At 48.8% G+C, this 18,194-nt stretch overlaps 2 protein-coding genes across 4 annotated transcripts in view; one reads left to right on the top strand and one right to left on the bottom strand.

Moving 5' to 3' along the window:
- The window catches only part of MANBAL (mannosidase beta like), a 296,121-nt gene that overhangs the window by 233,829 nt on the left and 44,098 nt on the right, over positions 1 to 18,194 (top strand). The gene's annotated exons all lie outside the window — the stretch shown is intronic.
- GHRH (growth hormone releasing hormone) lies at positions 5,780 to 18,043 on the bottom strand. Of its 3 annotated transcripts, XM_053890268.1 has the most exons (7): positions 17,812 to 18,043; positions 16,923 to 17,113; positions 14,312 to 14,427; positions 9,837 to 9,937; positions 9,404 to 9,508; positions 7,872 to 7,991; positions 5,780 to 5,923 (listed from the first exon to the last, which is right to left on the bottom strand). In XM_053890268.1, the coding sequence occupies exons 4-7, from the start codon at positions 9,914 to 9,916 to the stop codon at positions 5,908 to 5,910; spliced, it is 321 nt and encodes a 106-aa protein (XP_053746243.1). In that variant the 5' UTR covers positions 9,917 to 9,937; positions 14,312 to 14,427; positions 16,923 to 17,113; positions 17,812 to 18,043; the 3' UTR covers positions 5,780 to 5,907. The 3 variants fall into 3 exon arrangements, with proteins under 3 accessions (XP_053746243.1, XP_053746244.1, XP_019314497.1); XM_053890269.1 differs by lacking the exon at positions 17,812 to 18,043 and having other exon boundaries at positions 16,923 to 17,774; XM_019458952.2 differs by lacking the exons at positions 14,312 to 14,427; positions 16,923 to 17,113.

Raw genomic sequence — 18,194 nt, 5'->3', positions numbered from 1 at the left:
AGGGAGTTTCCTGCATCTAAAGCGCTTGGCTCAGCTCTTGGCACCTTCCCCAATTAGCTCCTAGTTACATACTTTCGGTCATCACCTCTGATTCTATTAATTGAAACATCATAAATACATTTAGATTACTTTTGAAAAGCAGGTAATCCTCATGGTATTTATTGAATTTGGGAGGCAGAAATGATTTGAATCAGACTTCATTCCAGTGCAAGCTGGATTTCACTACAGTGAGGAAATTGGGATTTTTGGTTGGGGAAAAGAGATTCTGGAACTTTGGACTACTTCTGAATGGGGATTCTACAGGTGAGAGAGGGTGATGTGGGCAATTACAGGGTTGCTTCCAAGGTGGGAAGAAGGCCTCACCTTTCCCAGAGGCTGCAACCAGAGGTGGCCCATTGATAGGTTTTATTTGATCCATGTTTTCTCAAAAACTGAATAAGCTGCTAACTTAACAAACTGAGAAAGTAATAAAAATACGGGTTTTGGGTGCTGGATTCTCTTTTTTTTTTTTCATTTTTTATTTTTGTTTTTAGGGAGGGAGAGCATGTAAGTGAGGGAGAGGGACGGGGGGTGGGAGGGAGCAGGGAATTCAAAGCAGGCTCCATGCTCAGGACAGAACCCCACACGAGGGCTCAATCCCATGACCCTGGGATCATGACCTGAGCCGAAATCAAGAGCCAGATCCTCAACTGACTGAGCCACCCAGGCTCCCTGGGTTTTCGATTCTCTTAAAAAAGAAAATCTGAGCCTGTGACACTGGGCCTGATTGCTACATGGCAACAATCAGCTGGAGCCGAGCAGCAGCAACTCCCTGCCGGTGGGGCCTGCTCTTTCCGGCTTGCCGGAGCTCCGTCCCCACAGGTGTCTGTGCCTCTCACAACAGCACGGCGCCTCTGCTGTTCCACCTGCCAATTTCACCTGCCTGGTTCCTGTCGACTATGACTTTGGAAGCCTTCTTTGCTTTTAAGTGTTTCTTATCCCACTCTGTGGGCAAAGGGTAATATTGGGCTCTAGAGTGGCTCCTAGTGACCCTACTTAGGCTGGCACCACACCAGCTCCGTGGTGGGGGAGGGATGACAGCAGAGGGAGCCCACCCAGCTGGGACTTACACCTAGAACCAGATGGGTACAGTTCTGGAAGACAGACCAATGAGACCTGATGGACAGAGGTGTAGAGAAAGGGTAAAGCCTGAGAACAGAAGTATAGGGGCTGCAGGAAAGGAAGTCAGAAAACAGCTTCCAGGCTGGTTGAGGGTTGGCCTGTGGACCCAGAAAGGAGCTGGGGAGTAAAGCACAGCAGACTTACTATGTGCCACGCTCTGTGCTGTGTCGAGCTGTAGCCGAGAGCAAGACGGACAGTTCCCTGCCCTTGATCCACTTAAAATTGGAGGGGACAGGGGAAACAGACTGCAAATCTGAAGGGCTTTCAAGGAAGCACTTTTTACCTAGCGGGGTTGGGAAGGCTAAGCTGACACCAGAAGGACAAGAGGGAGCCTGTGCAGAGCTGGGAGAGAGCACTCTGGACATAGGGTCAACATATGCAAAGACGCTGAGGCAAGAGCTTGGCATGGCATGTTCGACCTGAAGGCAGGCCAGTATAACTAGGGTGTAGTTAGCAAGGAGGAGAGTATCCTTGGAAGCCAGAACAAGTACAGCTTTTAAAGGCTGTGGTAAAGGTCACAGATTTTATTTTAGGACCAATGGCAAATTTTAGGCAACTTGAATTTTATGCTGGGACAGAACAGAGTGTAATAATGTGTAATAATGATTTCAGGAATAGAATTTAGTGATTCATCGCTTAACATATAACCCCTAGTGCTCATCCCAGCAAGTGCCCTCCTTAACGCCCATCGCCCATTTAGTCCAGCCCCCCACCCAACATCCCACCAGCAATCCTCAGTTTGTTCTCTGTGTTTAAGAGTCTCTTAGGCTCCTGAAACTTCTCCTGGACCCATCTCTGCACTTTCTTGTAAAATCTAGTTTAATAAGAATTCTGCTAAGTCAGTTTAACCAGAACCTACCCCCCACCTCGATATCTGATCAAGTCCTTCTTCTCTGCCAACCCCCAGGTGATGTCTGAGCACCCTGGCCTGTCTATAGCAGGGATCTTGTTAAGGTCCGTTTAGTCAGAAGCCATCCACCTATCCCCACCCTACTCCTTGGCTATAAATCCCCCCTTGCCGATGCCGTATTCTGAACTGAGCCCAGTTCTATACCGAGGTCTCTTTCGCCCTAGTGCAGTAGTCCTGAATGAAATCTTACTCTTTTTACTATGTGGCTCTGGTTTTTCTTTGACAATGTAGTAGTGCTGAGCCTGGCTTTCTCTAAGAAGTATTAAACATGGTGATTTAGAGCCCAGCTGACCTGCTTGATTAGCTCTGTGCCCTTCTTTACCCCTCAGGGTCTTAGTTTCCCATCAGTAAAAATGGGGATAATACCTCCGAGAGCTTTAGAAGGATTAAATGAGGTCACAGCCAAAACACATACCACAGTGCCTGGCGCTTAGCATTGACTCCGTATTTGCTCTGGTCAGCACAGATATTGGTATCACTGTTATTTCCTGTGTGTCATTAGTAGGATCACAGAAAGCAGTTTGTACCAGGCCCATGTGTTTATTTGTCTGATTGTTTAATTCACTCGATTCCCCAGCTCGCATTTCCTGAGGGACCTGGAATCGTGAAACCACATAAGAGCGCTGCCCTGGAATGAGGAATCGGTTCCCGGCTTTGCTCCCTCTGCGCGGGTGGGACCTGGCTGGGGCGCCTGACCTCTGTGAGGCCACCCCTCCCTGCCTTTCTCCAGAGGGCTGTGGGAGGCAGCAAATGCAGTAATGGATGGGAAACCTCTCTGTGAACTTTAAGTTAATACAAACATAAGGGATTATTATTAAAAGCGACAAGTCCCCCATTGATTAGAGCATTTCCTTAGGGGGAAAAAAATAACACTGGGTCTTAAGTAGGACCCCCACGGGAATGGGAAGCTCCCAGCCCCTCTGCGGGGAGGGGTAAAGTCTTTTAAGACACCATTAGTGTTGTAGTTAATGGTGATAAAGCACCGGAATTGTGGCCATCATGGTTTTTTCCTTTATAATTGTATTCGCCTTGAAAACCACAAGTAGCAGTGGGTCCCAGTGGTCATTATTTCATTTGAAAAACTAATTGGAAGTTGGGAGAGTCCTCAGTGTTTGTTTCTGTCGGGGTGGAGGAAAGAGATGAGCAGGTGGGTCTGGGGGAAGGAGGGGGCCTCGGGGCTGGCCATGGCGAGCCCACCATTCAGCAGCTTCCTCCTTTGTTCTCCTTCCTTGGCAGGTTCTCGGCCTGCCCGCCTCTCTTGGTTGAAGTGGACTGCCAGCCCTCAATGGCCAGCCTTCTCCTCTGGAGGGGGCTTTTGTCCCCCATTGTTGGTATGGTCTCCTCGGCAGAGCCGCCACAGTGGTCCCCTGCAGAGCCTTTCCCACGCCTGACATTCTTTCTTGGAGGGTAAACTGGGGCCTCCCAGGGAGAGCAGGTGGTCTAAACCCTGTGAAGAATCAAGCTGGCTTTACAGTTCTGGTGCAGGGAGACAGGAGACCTGCCTGCCAGGCCCCAGGTCAGTGCTGTGTGTCCCTGGCTGCAGAATGGGAGTAGGGATTGCTTGTCTCTGAGTCCCCATCAACTCCAAAATGCTGTGATTCTTCATATACTTTTAATCAAAACAGACTTCCCATCATCCGGACTTTTCATAGTTTTTTTTGTTTGTTTGTTTGTTTGTTTGTTTGTTTTAATTACAGCAAAATACACAAATCTTAAGTGTACAGCTCAATGAATGTTTATATCTAACTACACTGCTGTAACCATTGCTCAAAGCAAAATATAGAACAATTTATCCCCCCGGGAAGTTGATGGATTCTAAGAGGCATGTGTAGGGTAGATGATACGCGGGGGTATTTGGCCCAGGTGAGAAATGGTTCATCAATAGAAAAAGCTCAGTAGTCCTGGCCTAGATACCTGTGGTCAGTGGCTTCAGTTCTTTGCTTCCCTTTATAGCAAAACCTCAAAGTGTGCTGGGTGGCTCAGTCAGTTCAGTGTCTGACATTGGCTCAGGTAATGATCTCAAGGTTCGTGGGTTTGAGCCCCACATTGGGCTCTGTGCTGACAACTCGGAGCCTGCTTTGGATTCTGTGTCTCCCTGGCTCTCTGCCCCTCCCCCATTCACACTGTGTCTCTCTCTCTCTCTCTCTCTCTCTCTCTGTCTCTTAAAAATGAATAAACATTAAAAAAATTTTTTTTAACTCAAAAGGATTAGCTCTACCAGCACTATTTCATAGAGTAATGATGTAATGCAAGCCACATGGGTGCTTTTTAAATTTTCTAGTAACCACCATAAAAATGTAAAAAAAAAAAAAGGGGGGCACCTTGCTCATTTGGTGGAGCATGGGACTCCTGATCTCAGGGTTGTGAGTTCAAGACCCACAGTGTGTGTAGATGTTACTTAAGTAAGTAAGTAAATAAATAAATAAAATCTTTTAAAGAATAAGTTTCTTTAAAACATTTTTTTTAATGTTCATTTATTTTTGAGAGAAAGAAACAGAGCACCAGCAGGGGAGGGGCAAAGAGAGGGAGACACAGAATCTGAAGCGGGCTCCAGAGCCCGATGCAGGGCTCGAACCCATGAACCATGAGATCATGACTTGAGCCGAAGTTGTACGTCCACTCAACCAACTGAGCCACCCTGGCTCACCAGTTTCTTTTTTTTTAAAGAAAGATATTTTTAAAAAAAGTAAAAGAGGAACAGGTGAAATTAATTTTAATATCTTATTGAAACCAGTATATCTAAAATATTATTATATAACCAATATAAAAAAACATTGTGGTGTTTTGTATTCTTTTTTCATACTGTCTTTGAAATCAATGTCTATTTTACACTTACTGCACATCCCGGCTTGTACTAGACACGTTTCAAGTGTTCAGTATCCACATGTGGCTAATGGCTACCATATTGGACAGCCAGGTCTATAACTACCAGCTCTGATTCCTCTCCTTCCATGCTCTTGCCTCGGGGCCTTTGTGTTGGGTTTTCACTCTGCTTGGAATGTTCTTTACCCAGATACTCACACAGCCAACCCCCCTCTCCTCCTTCAGGCCTTTACTCAAATGTCACCCCGTCACTGAGGCCCTCCCTGGCCACAGCGCAGCACAAGTATGGACTCTAGATACAAAAATGCCCTCCCACACTCTTCAACCCTTTAAATGTTTCTCCTTTGCAACTGCTGCCATCTAACATTTCTAGATTTACTTGTTTTTATTATTCTTCCCCCTCATTAGAATATAAGATCTTTGCCTGTTTGCTCACAGTTGTATTCCTAGGGCCTAGAACAGTGCCTGGCACATAGTGGGTACTGTACAAATATTTGTTGAATGAATAAATGATATTGCTCGTGGATGAACAAGCCACCAGTGGATGAAGGATGACTTTGGCCCAGAGTGGATGGGTATGATTAAGAGCCTGGTTCTGAACCAGCCTGCCCGGGTTTGAATCCCTGTACTCTCACTTGTCAGCAGTGACCTTGGCAGTTCAGTTACCCTTTCTGTGCCTCAGTGTTTTGTCTGTGAGATAAGGATACCGAGACCTCCCATTAGGCTGTGTGAGGAGCATATGAGATTCCATGCATGAAGCTTCCCGGCTACCACTCCGCGTGGTAGAGGTAAATGTTAGCTATTTTTGTAGTATACCTTGTAATACCTCTTTGGGAAATGGAATGTGTAAAACACGTAAAAAATTAGGCAGAAGATAAAAGGAAATTGAGATGCAGAACAGTATGGGGGAATTTTATTGTATCTGAAGGAAAAAGGTAGGTCAGAAATTAAATAGGATTAACTGGATGCAGTTGTGTTTTGGCTGCAGGTGGCATAAGACACAGGTGGAATCCTCATCCTTGGCGATTCCTGTTTCGGAAAGAAAGATAAAGCTCAACTAGGGAGACCGAAGCAAGGGTGAGTTTGGGCAAGACACCTGGAACTAGGGTGACAGGTGCTCCAATGTCAGGCCTAGCTGTCTGGGTTCCAGAAGAGGGACTATGGGAGGAAGGGAAGGATCTCACTGGTTCCAGCACAGCGAACATCAGTCTCAGCCCCAGCTCTGCTCACCTATTCCCCCGGAGATCCTGGGCCAGTTACTTCCTCTTGAAGTAGCCACCTCTAATCCCCAGACAGGGTTAGATTAGGTCATTGCTTCTGGCACGTACGTTCAACCACACCCCTTACATCTCTTACCACTTATCACAGATTAAATAATCCACTGTTGGGGACTTGCTTAATTTCTGTCTGCCTCAGTGTGTCAGTGAATTTCACGGGAGCAAAGACCACTGTTGTCCTATTCACTGCTGTAACTCTCAGCCCAGGGCCTGGCACATCGTAGTCAGGGGACGATATTCCAGAGAGAGGAGGACAGATAATTCTGAATCTCAGTTTCCTCACAGGGCCATTAGGTGGACATAAAGTGTGGTGGGTGCACAGATGTGCCGTCTTCCAGATCATTCTGCCCTAAGGTCTAAGAATTCATTCTTCTGTTATGTGTCCTCAGGCCCACCAGGAGATCCTAGGATTTGCAACCCTTAAACTGGAGGGGGAACAATGTTTGGAGCAGCCTCCAGGCCCCTTCCTGCCTGCTCTGTGACCTTGAGCTCTGCAACTGTCTCTGGTTTTTAACCTGCAGGAACACAGCCTGTGTTCTTAGCACTTGGCCCTCCTTGGGGCCACTACACCCTATGCCACCAGGGCCTGGAGGGAGCCCTAAAGCAGGTGAATGATGACCTAATCCCAGCGTGGGCTGCTCGGGGGAGGCATTATTTTTAGAATTCTAGTCTTAGGATCCTTAGGGGTGATTGGAGCCCCTCCTCCCTTCACAAAGGAGGAGACAAGGAAGGCAACTTGCTGTGTGTGCCTCCCAGGCTGGCTCCCGCCCCTCCTGCAGCCTGCCCATCTGCCTGCCACTCGTGTCTCCACAGGACTGTGGTTGGTGAGATCTCTGGGCTCTTGGTGTCTAATTAGGTTGGGAGGAAGGTGCGGGAGCACATGGAGAGCTCTGCTCGGAATGGATTTGCTTAATAGGCTCATCCAGAGGTGACTGGCAGAGCCCTGCTGGGACATGTTTGTGCTCACAGTTAAAATCAGGCTCAAAAATACAGCAGTTTCTCCACAAACAGTCCTGTCATCCCTGGGGAGTTGTGTCTGTGAAGTGGAACTCCGTGTGAAGAAGGGAAGAAAATAGGTCTTGGGTCTGGCTTTCCAGTCCCTGACTTGGGGCCAGTTGCTGCCCCTCTTTCCTTCAGTTTCCCTCCTCTCTAAGCCGAGAGCACTCCCTGATCTTCCCTGATACCCAGGGGAACATGAGGGGCCATGAGAGGAGGGGTGACTGTCCTTCCCAACTTTCCTGGTCATGAGTGCTGCCCACGCTAGTCTGCCCGAGGGTGTTGGGAGGGGCTGGCCTTTCCTTGGCCTTGTAGTTTTGGAAACTTGCCAATGGACCCAGGATGTGCCTGTCACATCGTCTGCATCAGAATCCCCTGGACATCTTTTAAAATTCAGGTGCCTGGTTCCTATCCCAGAACTACTGAGTAGGTAACATTTTTGTACACAGACGCTGAGCCTGGCCTCTTGCTTCTCACTGGAGATACAGCAGTAGATAAGATCTGGTCTCTATTATGCATTTTCTCCCTTTCCTCCAGTTCTTCATATGTGTAAGAAGGAACCTTGTTCCCAGTTTGCTTGGCAGGGCCCATGTCTTTGGAGAGGAGGGGATTCTTTCCTTTTCCTGGCAACCCATGCGGAAGGAAGCCTGCAAGGTCCCTAACTACACACACACACGCGTGTGCATGCACACATATATTCCTACCTGTGCTTCTGCAGCAGGGCCACCAGGATGCTCTCCAACGCCATCTGCTTTTGACCTGCCCACACGCTGTCCACCTGACGGCCAAGCCGTACCTTTGCTCCTTGCTCCTGGTTTCTCTCTCTGTTAGATTAGAAAAAGAGCAGCAGTGGAGGTGACTATTTGGATAGGATGTGGAGAAGCCTGGGAAAGGCCAGGGCAAAGTAAGCAGAACACCTATGTCCTTATACCTATTCCAATATCTGGTGTGGACTCTTTCACCCAATCAAACTAGATTCAGCAACACTTAGGAAGGTGCTCGATATAGTAGTGAAGAGCATAGGCTGCGAAATAGATTTACAAAATACCTCCCCACAGATTACTCGTTAATTATAAAGGAGAAATGTTAACGGGACAGAGGAGAAACGTGGCAGACATCACGTTAACCAGGCGATTAAAGTTACCATCACCAATAAGGGGATGAACTGACATCATGTGCCTCCTGAAATAATGCACCAAGAAGGAACGATATCACTGCTATGAATGCATAACCTGAATCTAATCATGAGGAAGCATCAGGCAAATCCAGTATGAGGAACGTAGGGACGTTCTATAAATAATAATTGAACTTTACTAATAAAAAATGTCAACGTCACGAAAGACTGAAGAGCAGTTCCAGATTAAAAGAAACTAAAGAGACATGGCAATTAGATGCAATCCATGACCCTGGCTTGGATCCTGGATCAGGAAAATTAAAAATTGCCATAAAGGACATGTTGGGAAAACTGGTGAAAGGTGAATGTATACACTGAGTAATAATTACACTGTGATTATATCAGAGAATGTCCTGTTGTTAGCTGTTTGGAGACACCGTGCAGAGCTACTTACGGGTAAATGGTTGTGATGACCGCAGTTTACTCTCATATGATTCAACAGAGTAATGACAAAGCGCACATGTGTTTGCGTGTGTATATAAGCAAATATGATAAAATATTAGCAATTGCTGAAGATAGGGAAAGGGGATGTGGAAGTCCATTGTATTATTGTTGCAGCTTTTCTGTATGTGCCAAACTTTTTCAAAATAAAAAATATACAGGCTGTGATGTCGGGCTCTTTGGATGCTAGCTGTCTGGTGTGCATCCTTTAGAAGCTATTAACTGCCCCGTAAGATGGGAGTAAACAGTACCTACTTTGTAGGGTCGTTACAGGCAAGAAACCAAGAGTAATGGCTAACACTACCAAGGGCTTCCTGTGAGCCCAGCACTGTCCTGCATGTATGGAAATGTCTGAGGGCACAGCCTCTGTGTCCAGCGCAGAATCATGATCAGTTGGTAACTATCATTGGTATTATTACTGTTGGAGCCTAACATGGGGAGAAGCACATCGTTGGTGTTCAACAATCATAGCATAATTAGAGGTAAGCTGGGGCTTCGCGTTAGGGCCTTTCTGCTATGGCAAATCAGGAAATAATAGATGCTGTGCCAGGCAAGGGACCAAAAGTCCCTCCAAACTCTGATGCTTGGAAAACTGGGCAAAAACCCACTAGACCTGCTTACCCCTGCTGCCTGCTCATGATGTCCTGCAGTAGCTTGCGGGCAGACAGCTGACCCAGCACCTTCCGGTAGCTGTTGGTGAAGATGGCATCTGCATACCGAGGCTTTCTATATGGAAGGAGTCAGAGGTCAAAGGGCTGGGTGGCAGGGCTAGGTGAGGAAACGGGGTGGGGTGGGGGGTACTCACCATGTCCCCGTAACGTCCTTCTGCCCTTTGCCCTACTCATCCCCGGAGAAGGTAGGACCCAGGACTGGGAGGCTTCTCTGGAACTCAGGATCTGCCCCCCTCCCAAAGATAGGCAGTGGGGGCTGCCTGAGGAGATGGCTGGGGGCCTGCTTAGGGCTCTGTTCTGCACGCCCTAAATCATCCCCCACTGGGCTGCAGGGATGGTTCTGGGACATTGGGTATCTAGGCCCTGGCGGCAGGACTGCTCACCTGAGGGGCAGGGATGGCGGGGAGCAGTGGGAGCCACTGTCGAGGGTGAGGATCACCAGGAAGAACACCCAGAGCAGCATCCTTCACCCCTGCGGTGGCTCCTGGAAAACGACAGAAGGAGAAGGTCAACTGCAGCCATAGCCACAAGGATGCCTTTTATTGGCTGGGCCCAGTTCTGGGCTTGGCTGTATACAAGCCTTAGTCCTCGTCATTTGGAGGCGGTGAGGTACGAAAAAGAACCCAGACTCTGGAAGTCAAACAGACCTAGATTCAAGTCCTGCTTTTGCCAGTCACAAGCTTTGACCTCATTTTCTGCATCTATAAAATGGGCATGATAAGCTACCCTGCTGACCCCATAGGGTTGCATGGAAAATTAATGACATTGGTGAAAATGCCCCTTGCTGTAAGGCATCATATGTGGAATTCAGGCCTCAGCAAGGGTTGGGGGGTACACCTTCTCCTAGTCTCCTAAGTCACCCCACCCACTGTGACACTTGACAATAGTGAGCAGGGCCAACAGCTCAGGCTCTGAGTCAGACAAATCTCAGTTCCTATCTGGGCTCCACCGTCACCAGCTGTGTGTCCCAGGACACATGGCTTCTCCTTTCTGGGCCTCAGTTTCCCTATCCATGAAATGGGGTCTATGACTATACTGACTGCATAGGGCCCTTGTGAGGATGAGATGAGATGAGAGTTGCTTGGCACATAAGGAATTCTCCCAAACACTTTTGCTGCGACGACCTCAGATCAGACCCGCTCGAGGGGGCAGGATCTCGTCCTGTTTGGTTCTGTGTGAAGTCAGAGGGAAGGGAAAGCTCTACTTCTCGCTCCAGACATTTCGATTTCGCTGAAGGCTTTTAGCCTTGGAAGAGACCAGGGAGCCTGGGGAGCCAGTGTGGCAGAATCATCTAATAGATCATGTAATTACCCTTAATTGGGGCCTGCTGACACCGTGCTCTGCAATCAGGGAAAGAACAGGCAACGTGAGAAAGAGCCCGCCTGGGCTCGGGGAGGAGGCTCCACGGTCAACCCAGACCTGCCCAGTATGGAAGCAGGGGCTCAGCTAGGAGACCTAGGAATTGGGTCTCCCCACCTCTCATGCCCCCCTCAGTAGAATATCCATTCCGTGGGGCTACAGGCCCATGCGGGGACCCAGCCAGCCCAGAGAGGGGCAGGAACCCATCCTAGCCCAACCTCACCCCCTGTCTTCCGTGTTCTCTCCTGTCCTGTTGAAGAGTGATCTCCAGCAAGCAGGGCCGGCACTGGCAGAACCCACCTTCCTTTTCTGGTCTCGCCTGCCCTCTTAGGGCACCCCCTCCCTTCTACCAGACACCAGGGTCTTGGCTAAGCCAGGGAGCATCTGCAGAGCTGGGCTCAGAGCAACCTGTGACTCTGCACCTCCAGAGCAGAAGGGAGGAGCCCTCCAGGCCTCACTGTCTCCCCAACAATCCTCCAGTTCCTGCTCAAATGCTCTCTGCCAGCGAGTGGCAGAGAGCTCACTACCCCCGAGCCAGGACGTGCTATCTCCAGGCAGCTCTTCTTGTTAGGAACTTTCTCTCATTGTGTCAAGTACAAAAAGACGTGTTAAGCTTCTACTCTTCTGGGAAGGACTGGGGCTGGAGGAAAGACGAGAACATGGCATTTGCCTGCCCCTCCCTCTCCCCGGCTTTGACATCCACCCTCTGTGCCACCCACAGCTTCTGCACCCTCATCCACATGAGGTGGATCTGACTTAGGCCTTTGCTCTCCAGACCAAGGATCTCAGTCCTCTTCGTCACACCATATCACATCTGGCCTCTTTGTCACACCATATCACATCTGGCCCCCCATCTCCCTGCCCGATTCCAGGCTGCCTCTCTAGCAATGGAGTTTCCTAAGCAGGGAGTTCTTTGGAGGTAAGGAGGGCCCCTTGTAACGAGCCCTCTTTTTTTCTGTCTCTTGGCTGGACTTCCTTGCCTTCTTTGCTGCTGATCTTTAAAAAAATTCTTTTAAATGTTTATTTATTTATTTTGGGAGAGAGAGATAGAGAGCGAGCAGGGGAGGGGCAGAGAGAGAGGGAGACAGAATCCTTAGCAGACTCCACACCAGCAGCGCAGAGCCCGACACGGGGTTCGAACCCCCCAACCGTGACATCATGACCTGAGATGAAACCAAGAGTCAGACGTTCAACTGACTGAGCCACCCAGGTGCCCGCTGCGGATATTTGAAAGACCTGGGCACGTCCAGGCCCCTAATCACTTCATTCCCCTGCTCAGAGGCCCTTGGTTGCTCTCCAGAGCAAAGCCCAACCCCCTGCTCTTGGGCTAAGCTCTCCCTTGGCTTCCCCACCTCCGGCCCCTTCTCGTGTGTTTTGCGGCCCCTGTGCTCCCCTGGCCTGCACAGCTAACCCTCACACTCGCCCTCTGGAGCAGGTATCAGGGTCTTCATCTTAACAGCTGAGGAAACGAGCCCAGAGAGGAGAAGGACCTTTTCTCCATGGTCCTCCATCACGTTGGTTTCTGACTGGACACTTCAGAATGGGCCTCAAAGTTCCCAGGCCAGCAGGCCCCTCCTGCTCCATTGAGGCTGCCTCCCAGATACAATACCCTATTCACGGCTCCCTATTCAGCTCCCCGTTCATGGGAGGTGCTGCAGGATTCATCACCTGCACCCGGGAAGCCGTTCTGAAAAACAGAAAGCTTTTGCTCTTTGTCACTGGATCTCCAGGGGAATTAAAAAAAAAAAAAGGGACACGCACAGGAACACCTGCCTGGTTGGCGCCTTCCTATGTGCAGCCAGTGGTTTCAGGGAGTTGAAAATAACCTGATACGAGGGCAGACTTTAGAGGGCAAGTCACAGTAAATTCTGTAACCCCTAGCTTATTTGGAACGAGGTTGAGCAACTGTATAGTCTGGTCAACCAAGAGGCACATTTACTACAAACCGTGTGCCCCAGGGGTGAGTCAAGACGCCACTGCAACCTCTAGGCTTGGGGTTGCAACCTCTAATCCTTGGGGTTGCAAAATTCCACTGGACAAAGTTGGGCAACAACAAGAATTCTCTTGCTTACGGTCCGATGAGAATTAGATGTTGTATCACCACGGATAAAGTAGCTATTGACAGACATATTCCACACGCGCAATCTACAGAGACAGAATTCCACTGAATTAAGTGTAGTACAAATTCAACAGCATCCTCAACAACTCCTTGATAGCTCCAAAGGTATTTTTAAGGTTTATCATCTATCCTCATGAGTATCAGTTAGCTTTCTGCAGTGTTGACAAGTGAATTCTGTGGTTAGATCTAATTGAGGTCATTTGGATTCAGGATAAATGGACACTTGACCTACATTAGTTGGCACCTCTTGCCAGCCTCTATGCCAAGAATGCTATGAGAATTCTCCAGATGCACCTTTTGCTAATGACAGAGGTCAGGTCTCATGTGCCCAACCTAGCAAGGCCACTTTTGGACAACTAGGAAGAAAACCTTTTACCTTTCTTTTTTATTTTAAGTTTATTTATTTACTTTGAGAGAGAAAGAGAAAGTGCGAGCAGGGAAGGGGCAGAGAGAGAAAGGGAGAGAGAGAATCTCAAGCAGGTCCTGTACTGACAGCGCAGAGATAGATTTGGGGCTCAAACTCCATGGACCGTGAGATCATGACCTGAGCCAAAACCAAGAGTCAGATGCTTAGCCACCCAGGCGCTTCTCGTTTACCTTTCTCAAACATTCTGCTTTGTGATTTGAGAACGCTGAGGCACTGACGTCCTGATTTAGTTTATAAACTGTTTCAGCAATAGCATTCCAAATTGAAAGAGATCTAAGTTTTTAATGAGGAAGCATCTTGAATTGTCACTCAAAAGAGAGACACCCCACCTCCTTCCTGAAAGAGTTTGAGGCGGCTTATGGTGAAAGACACAAATACTACGAGACCACCAAAACATGGATCAAGAAACAAGCGTGGGGGTAACGGAGTGCTCCAGGGGCAGATAATTGTGTCTGAAACCTCGAGTAAGGAGCACAGCAGCAATTGAGCAAGAAAGCAAAATGTTATCAATTTCCAGGCAATTATGTTGAATGGGTTCAGAGCGATAGATGGGATGTATTGATTTGCACAGCCACTTGGCTCCTTTCCGATCCATGGCAGACCCCCATTGTTGATGGGAGAATCTAGCCAGCTTGTGTCTTGCCCCAGACACCTGCCTGCACACCGGAGAAGGAGTGCTGAGATTTCATCCGCCCCCTGACAAACCCCTGGAACACATCCGTCTGCCTGCCCCTTCTCCATGGTTGAGGTGCCATGTATCCAAAACAACCTCAACATGGAGCCAACCATCAAAAGCATGTTCCAGAGCCCCTAACCAGGTACCTGAGTGTACTCACTAGTCCACAGGCGACGAGGATGATGGTGGGCCTCTTTGACTCGGTGTCTCTGAGTTGGTGAGAAGGTCAACCGTCTTGCCCCCATCCAGCCCAGCCCCCAGGACCACCCCCTCTCACCTCCGATATGGCAGGTGTCCCCTCTGCTATGAGGCGCTGCTCCAGCTGCCTGGACCGGAGGCTCAGCGTTTGTTCGGTGACTGCGTGACGCTTCCATCATTTATACCTTCATTTTCCTAAGCGTCGCCAGCGTCAGAGAATCAATTACCCACAAGTCAACCAAAGGGCCATTTTTAGCATCATACTGACAAACCCTAATAGGGGAAAGAGGTTTTCCCCTTGCAGATGAAGACCTGTATGGAACTTTCCCTTTACGGACAGAACACAAAGTTATGATATTATTCCGAGGGAAATAGAGAATATAATACTGCCTCTCTAATAATTGGAGTAATCATAACAGTGAAACAACAAAGGTTCATTTACTCTCTGAGTTAAATGTGCGTTTTAAAAAGTTGATATAATTTTTTTTGTCCGTGTGCAACTTTATCTCACTTTCAGGTAGTCCACTTATTACAGATAAGTGTTTTTCTCTCCTTAGCGCAGCATCCAATTATCAAGATTTCCCCCTATTCGATTTACATCTGCTGCAGTCATAGGCCACTGTAAGCAGCTAGCCCGGGGAGCACCTGTTCTCCTGTGTCAAGGCAGCCAAACATGGAAGGAGATGGAAAACCTTGGGAGGGTTGTTGTGTTTCCTGATTTTGCCAGCCTGTAGCTAAAGAATCCTCGAGCATGGTCTAAAAGCGTGTGAGTCAGAAACACCAGTTTTCCACGAGGCTGTTGTGGAGGGGTGGAAAGAGCCATAATAAGCTTCAAGTCCAGAGCCCTGCCCAGCCCTCCTGTGTCAGTTAGTCATGACCTCTGTGACCCTCAACAAGTCACTTCTACCCTCCAGATCTCAGTTTCTAAACTTGGAAAAGCGAGGGCTGCCAGAGAATAGCAGCTTTCAAACTTAAAAAAAAAAAAAAGGTGGCATAGAACTTTCTTCGGAAATCTTCTGTGGAAGTGCAGTATATAAAGCAGATTTAAAACAGGAAACTGCTCTGGTTGAAGAGGGGGGAGTGAAGACTCCCTCTGGCTGCACCTGGGGTACCTCCACGGGCCACAGAACCAGTAGCTTCTGAACGAACCTCTTAGCAATGTTATGTTGTGATCCTTCTGCTTAGCCTGCGCGGAGCCACGTTCTTGGCACAGAGCACACAAGGGGTGTTTCCCATAGAAGCAGGGACTGGGTGGCTTGTCACCGTGCCGGCCTGGACACAAAGTGGTCAGGTCAGGCCAGGTCCCCAGGGACTGAGAGTGGGCAGATGGAGCGTTTGGGAGGCCCCTGGGCAATAGGTTCTCATACAATCAGGAGGTGTGAGGTTATCTCAGGGAATGCAAGGTGGGGACCACCTACAGCTCGAGTACCCACAATGGACACCAGGCCAGAGCACAGATGTAGGACACATGGAATTGCCTGGAGAAGCCATGGGGATCAGAATGCAACCTGAGTTGAAGTTCTGTTGCTAAGGACTTCGTGCCTCTTCTCAAGTTTTCTCATCTGTAAGAGGAGAGTGATAGGGCTCGACTCATGAGGCTGCTGGGTGAGGATTAAGGGTGCCAGTGCATAAGGCACAGGCCTGGTATAGAGTAAGTCTCAAAAATTAGCTCTCACAGGGGCACCTGGGTGGCTCAGGCGGTTAAGTGGCCGTCTTTGGCTCAGGTCATGATCTCTTGGTCCGTGAGTTCGAGCCCCGCGTCGGGCTCTGTGCTGATAGCTCGGAGCCTGGAGCCTGCTTCTGTTTCTGTGTCTCCCTCTCTCTCTGCCCCTCCCCCGTTTGCGCTCTGTCTCTCTCTGCCTTTCAAAAATGAATAAATGTTAACAAAAAATTAAAAAAAAATAGCTCTCACTTACCATTGCTACTATTGTAATAAGCGAGAGATAACAGAGGCACAGAGAGGTTACCCACTCATCCACAGGCACACACCTGGACAGCGGTAGAGCCAGGACTCAAACCAAGGCTTCCGACTGCCGAATCCAGTGCCCCACACCAGGCTAGTGTTCTCCTAAGGCCCTTCCGTGGCCCACTGGGTCTTCTACTCTTTTGTAAAGAACTTTAACCGTTTTGCTTTTTACTTTCCTTTTATTTTATTTTTAAACAAAATTAAAAAATTTTTGTTTTCAACATTTATTTCTTTTTGAGAGACAGACACTCTATTTGAGTGTGAGCGGGTGAGGGGCAGAGAGAGAGGGAGACACAGAATCCCAAGCAGGCTCCAGGCTCTGAGCTGTCAGCACAGAGCCCGACGCGGGGCTCGAACCCATGACACGGGGAGATCATGACCTGAGCTGAAACCAAGTGTCAGATGCTTAACCGACTGAGCTATCCAGGCGCCCCGAGAACTTTAACAGTTTTATTGACGTATATATAACTCATACACCGTAAAAGGCACCTGTTTGAAGCCTATGGTTCAACAAATTCTCATAAGTTCATAAAATCGTGTCACTGTCACGCAACCCCGTTTAGAATACCTCTGTCAGCCCAAAAGTTCCAGTCCCATTTGCTATCAACACCCACTCCAACCCCAGCCTTCGACAACCACTGATCTGCCTTTTGCCTCTATACTGTTTCCTCTGCTAGAAAGTTCATACGGATTCATGTGAATTATGGAGTCACATAATACGTACTCTGTGCTGTCAGTCTCCTTCACTCATCCACCTGTTTTTGAGATTCATTTGTGTTGGATCCATATCAGCAGCCTGTTCCACTTTATTGCTCAGTAGCTTTCCGTTGTACAAAAGTCTGACAGCTTGTCGAGCCATTCACCGTGATGGACATTTAGGTAGATTTCAATTTGGGGCGGTTACGAAAAACGCTGCTATGAACATTCGTATATAAGACTTTGTACGAACGTGTGCTTTTATTGCTCTTGGGTGATTACCTAGGAGAGGAACTGCTGGGTCATGTGGTACGTGAATGGTTTGCTTTTTAAGAAGCGGCCAAGCTGTTTTCCGAAGTGGCACCCCCATTCCATTTCTGCCAGCTGTGATGGAGAGTCCCCCGGTGAAGTCCTTAAACCAGCCTTTCTTTACCCCGCAAACACCTATGAAGAACTGAATTAGGCCCACACAGAGCTCGCTGGATTAGGAGTTTGTCAGTCTCTGAAGGCCTGGTCCTATTCTCCTCTTAGGAGAGTGGGCTGGGCCTTTCCCCCTGCATGGCATTTTCTTGAGCACTAGGAGGACAGTGGCATGTGCTTGTACTCAGAGCTGCAGGAGGCAGGCATGTGAGAAGCTGAGTGACTTACCTCAGGCAGGGAGATGGAGACAGGCACACGGTTACGTGGGTTAAATGTCCCAAGAATTGAGAGAAGGGGAAAGTCACGCTAAAGCTGGGAGAGGCTCAGGGAGGAGCAGAGACAAGCCTAAAGCCTAAAGCAGAGAGAAGCACGAGGCCCACGGATTTAGATTTGAAACTCAGCTCTGCCACTTGCAAACTGTGTGATTCTGGGCGAAGGGTTTATTCTTCCCGGAGCCTCAGTTACCGCATCTGTACAATGGGGGTGATGACAGCTACCTCCTCAGGTTGTTGTGAGGGTCAGGACTATGCTTGTAAAGTGTCTGATGCACGAGGCAAAAGGCAGCTGTTACTGTAGCTCTTACTGATCAGAGCGGAGCTCTGAAAGCTGGGCAGGGTGGTGGCCAGAAGAGCAGGAGCCATCTGGGAAGAGGGGCTTCATTTGCAGCGTATTCTCAAAGCCCTTGAGGCGGAGGATGAGGGAAGAAGCCAGAACCAGCCTTGACAGTGAGAGCGCAGCCCCCCCTCCACCAATCCCCGCAGCCAGCCGCCTCGTCCTTATCCTCTGAGAGGCGGTGGGAACGCCTCGCTTGCCACCCGGCTTTCTTCCCAGGACGGGTTTTAACCCAGAGTTAATTAGCGATCGTGCCTGCTCTAGGGGC

Source organism: Panthera pardus, unplaced genomic scaffold, assembly GCF_024362965.1.
Source record: "Panthera pardus isolate Hobbes unplaced genomic scaffold, ASM2436296v1 HiC_scaffold_25, whole genome shotgun sequence".
In the NCBI taxonomy this organism is placed as follows: Eukaryota; Metazoa; Chordata; class Mammalia; order Carnivora; family Felidae; genus Panthera; species Panthera pardus.
The sequence above is the reverse complement of the archived record's forward strand: the minus strand, read 5'-3'. Positions and strand labels throughout refer to the sequence as shown.

Bases quoted from the DNA above. Each gene is read 5' to 3' on its own strand.
- GHRH (XM_053890268.1), bottom strand. From the start codon at position 9,916: ATGCTGCTCTGGGTGTTCTTCCTGGTGATCCTCACCCTCGACAGTGGC. The intron at 9,509-9,836 runs GTGAGCAGTCCT...CCTTCCATATAG, and splicing joins CCGCCATCCCTGCCCCTCAG to AAAGCCTCGGTATGCAGATG. The intron at 7,992-9,403 runs GTAAGCAGGTCT...CTAATCTAACAG, and splicing joins ATCATGAGCAGGCAGCAGGG to AGAGAGAAACCAGGAGCAAG.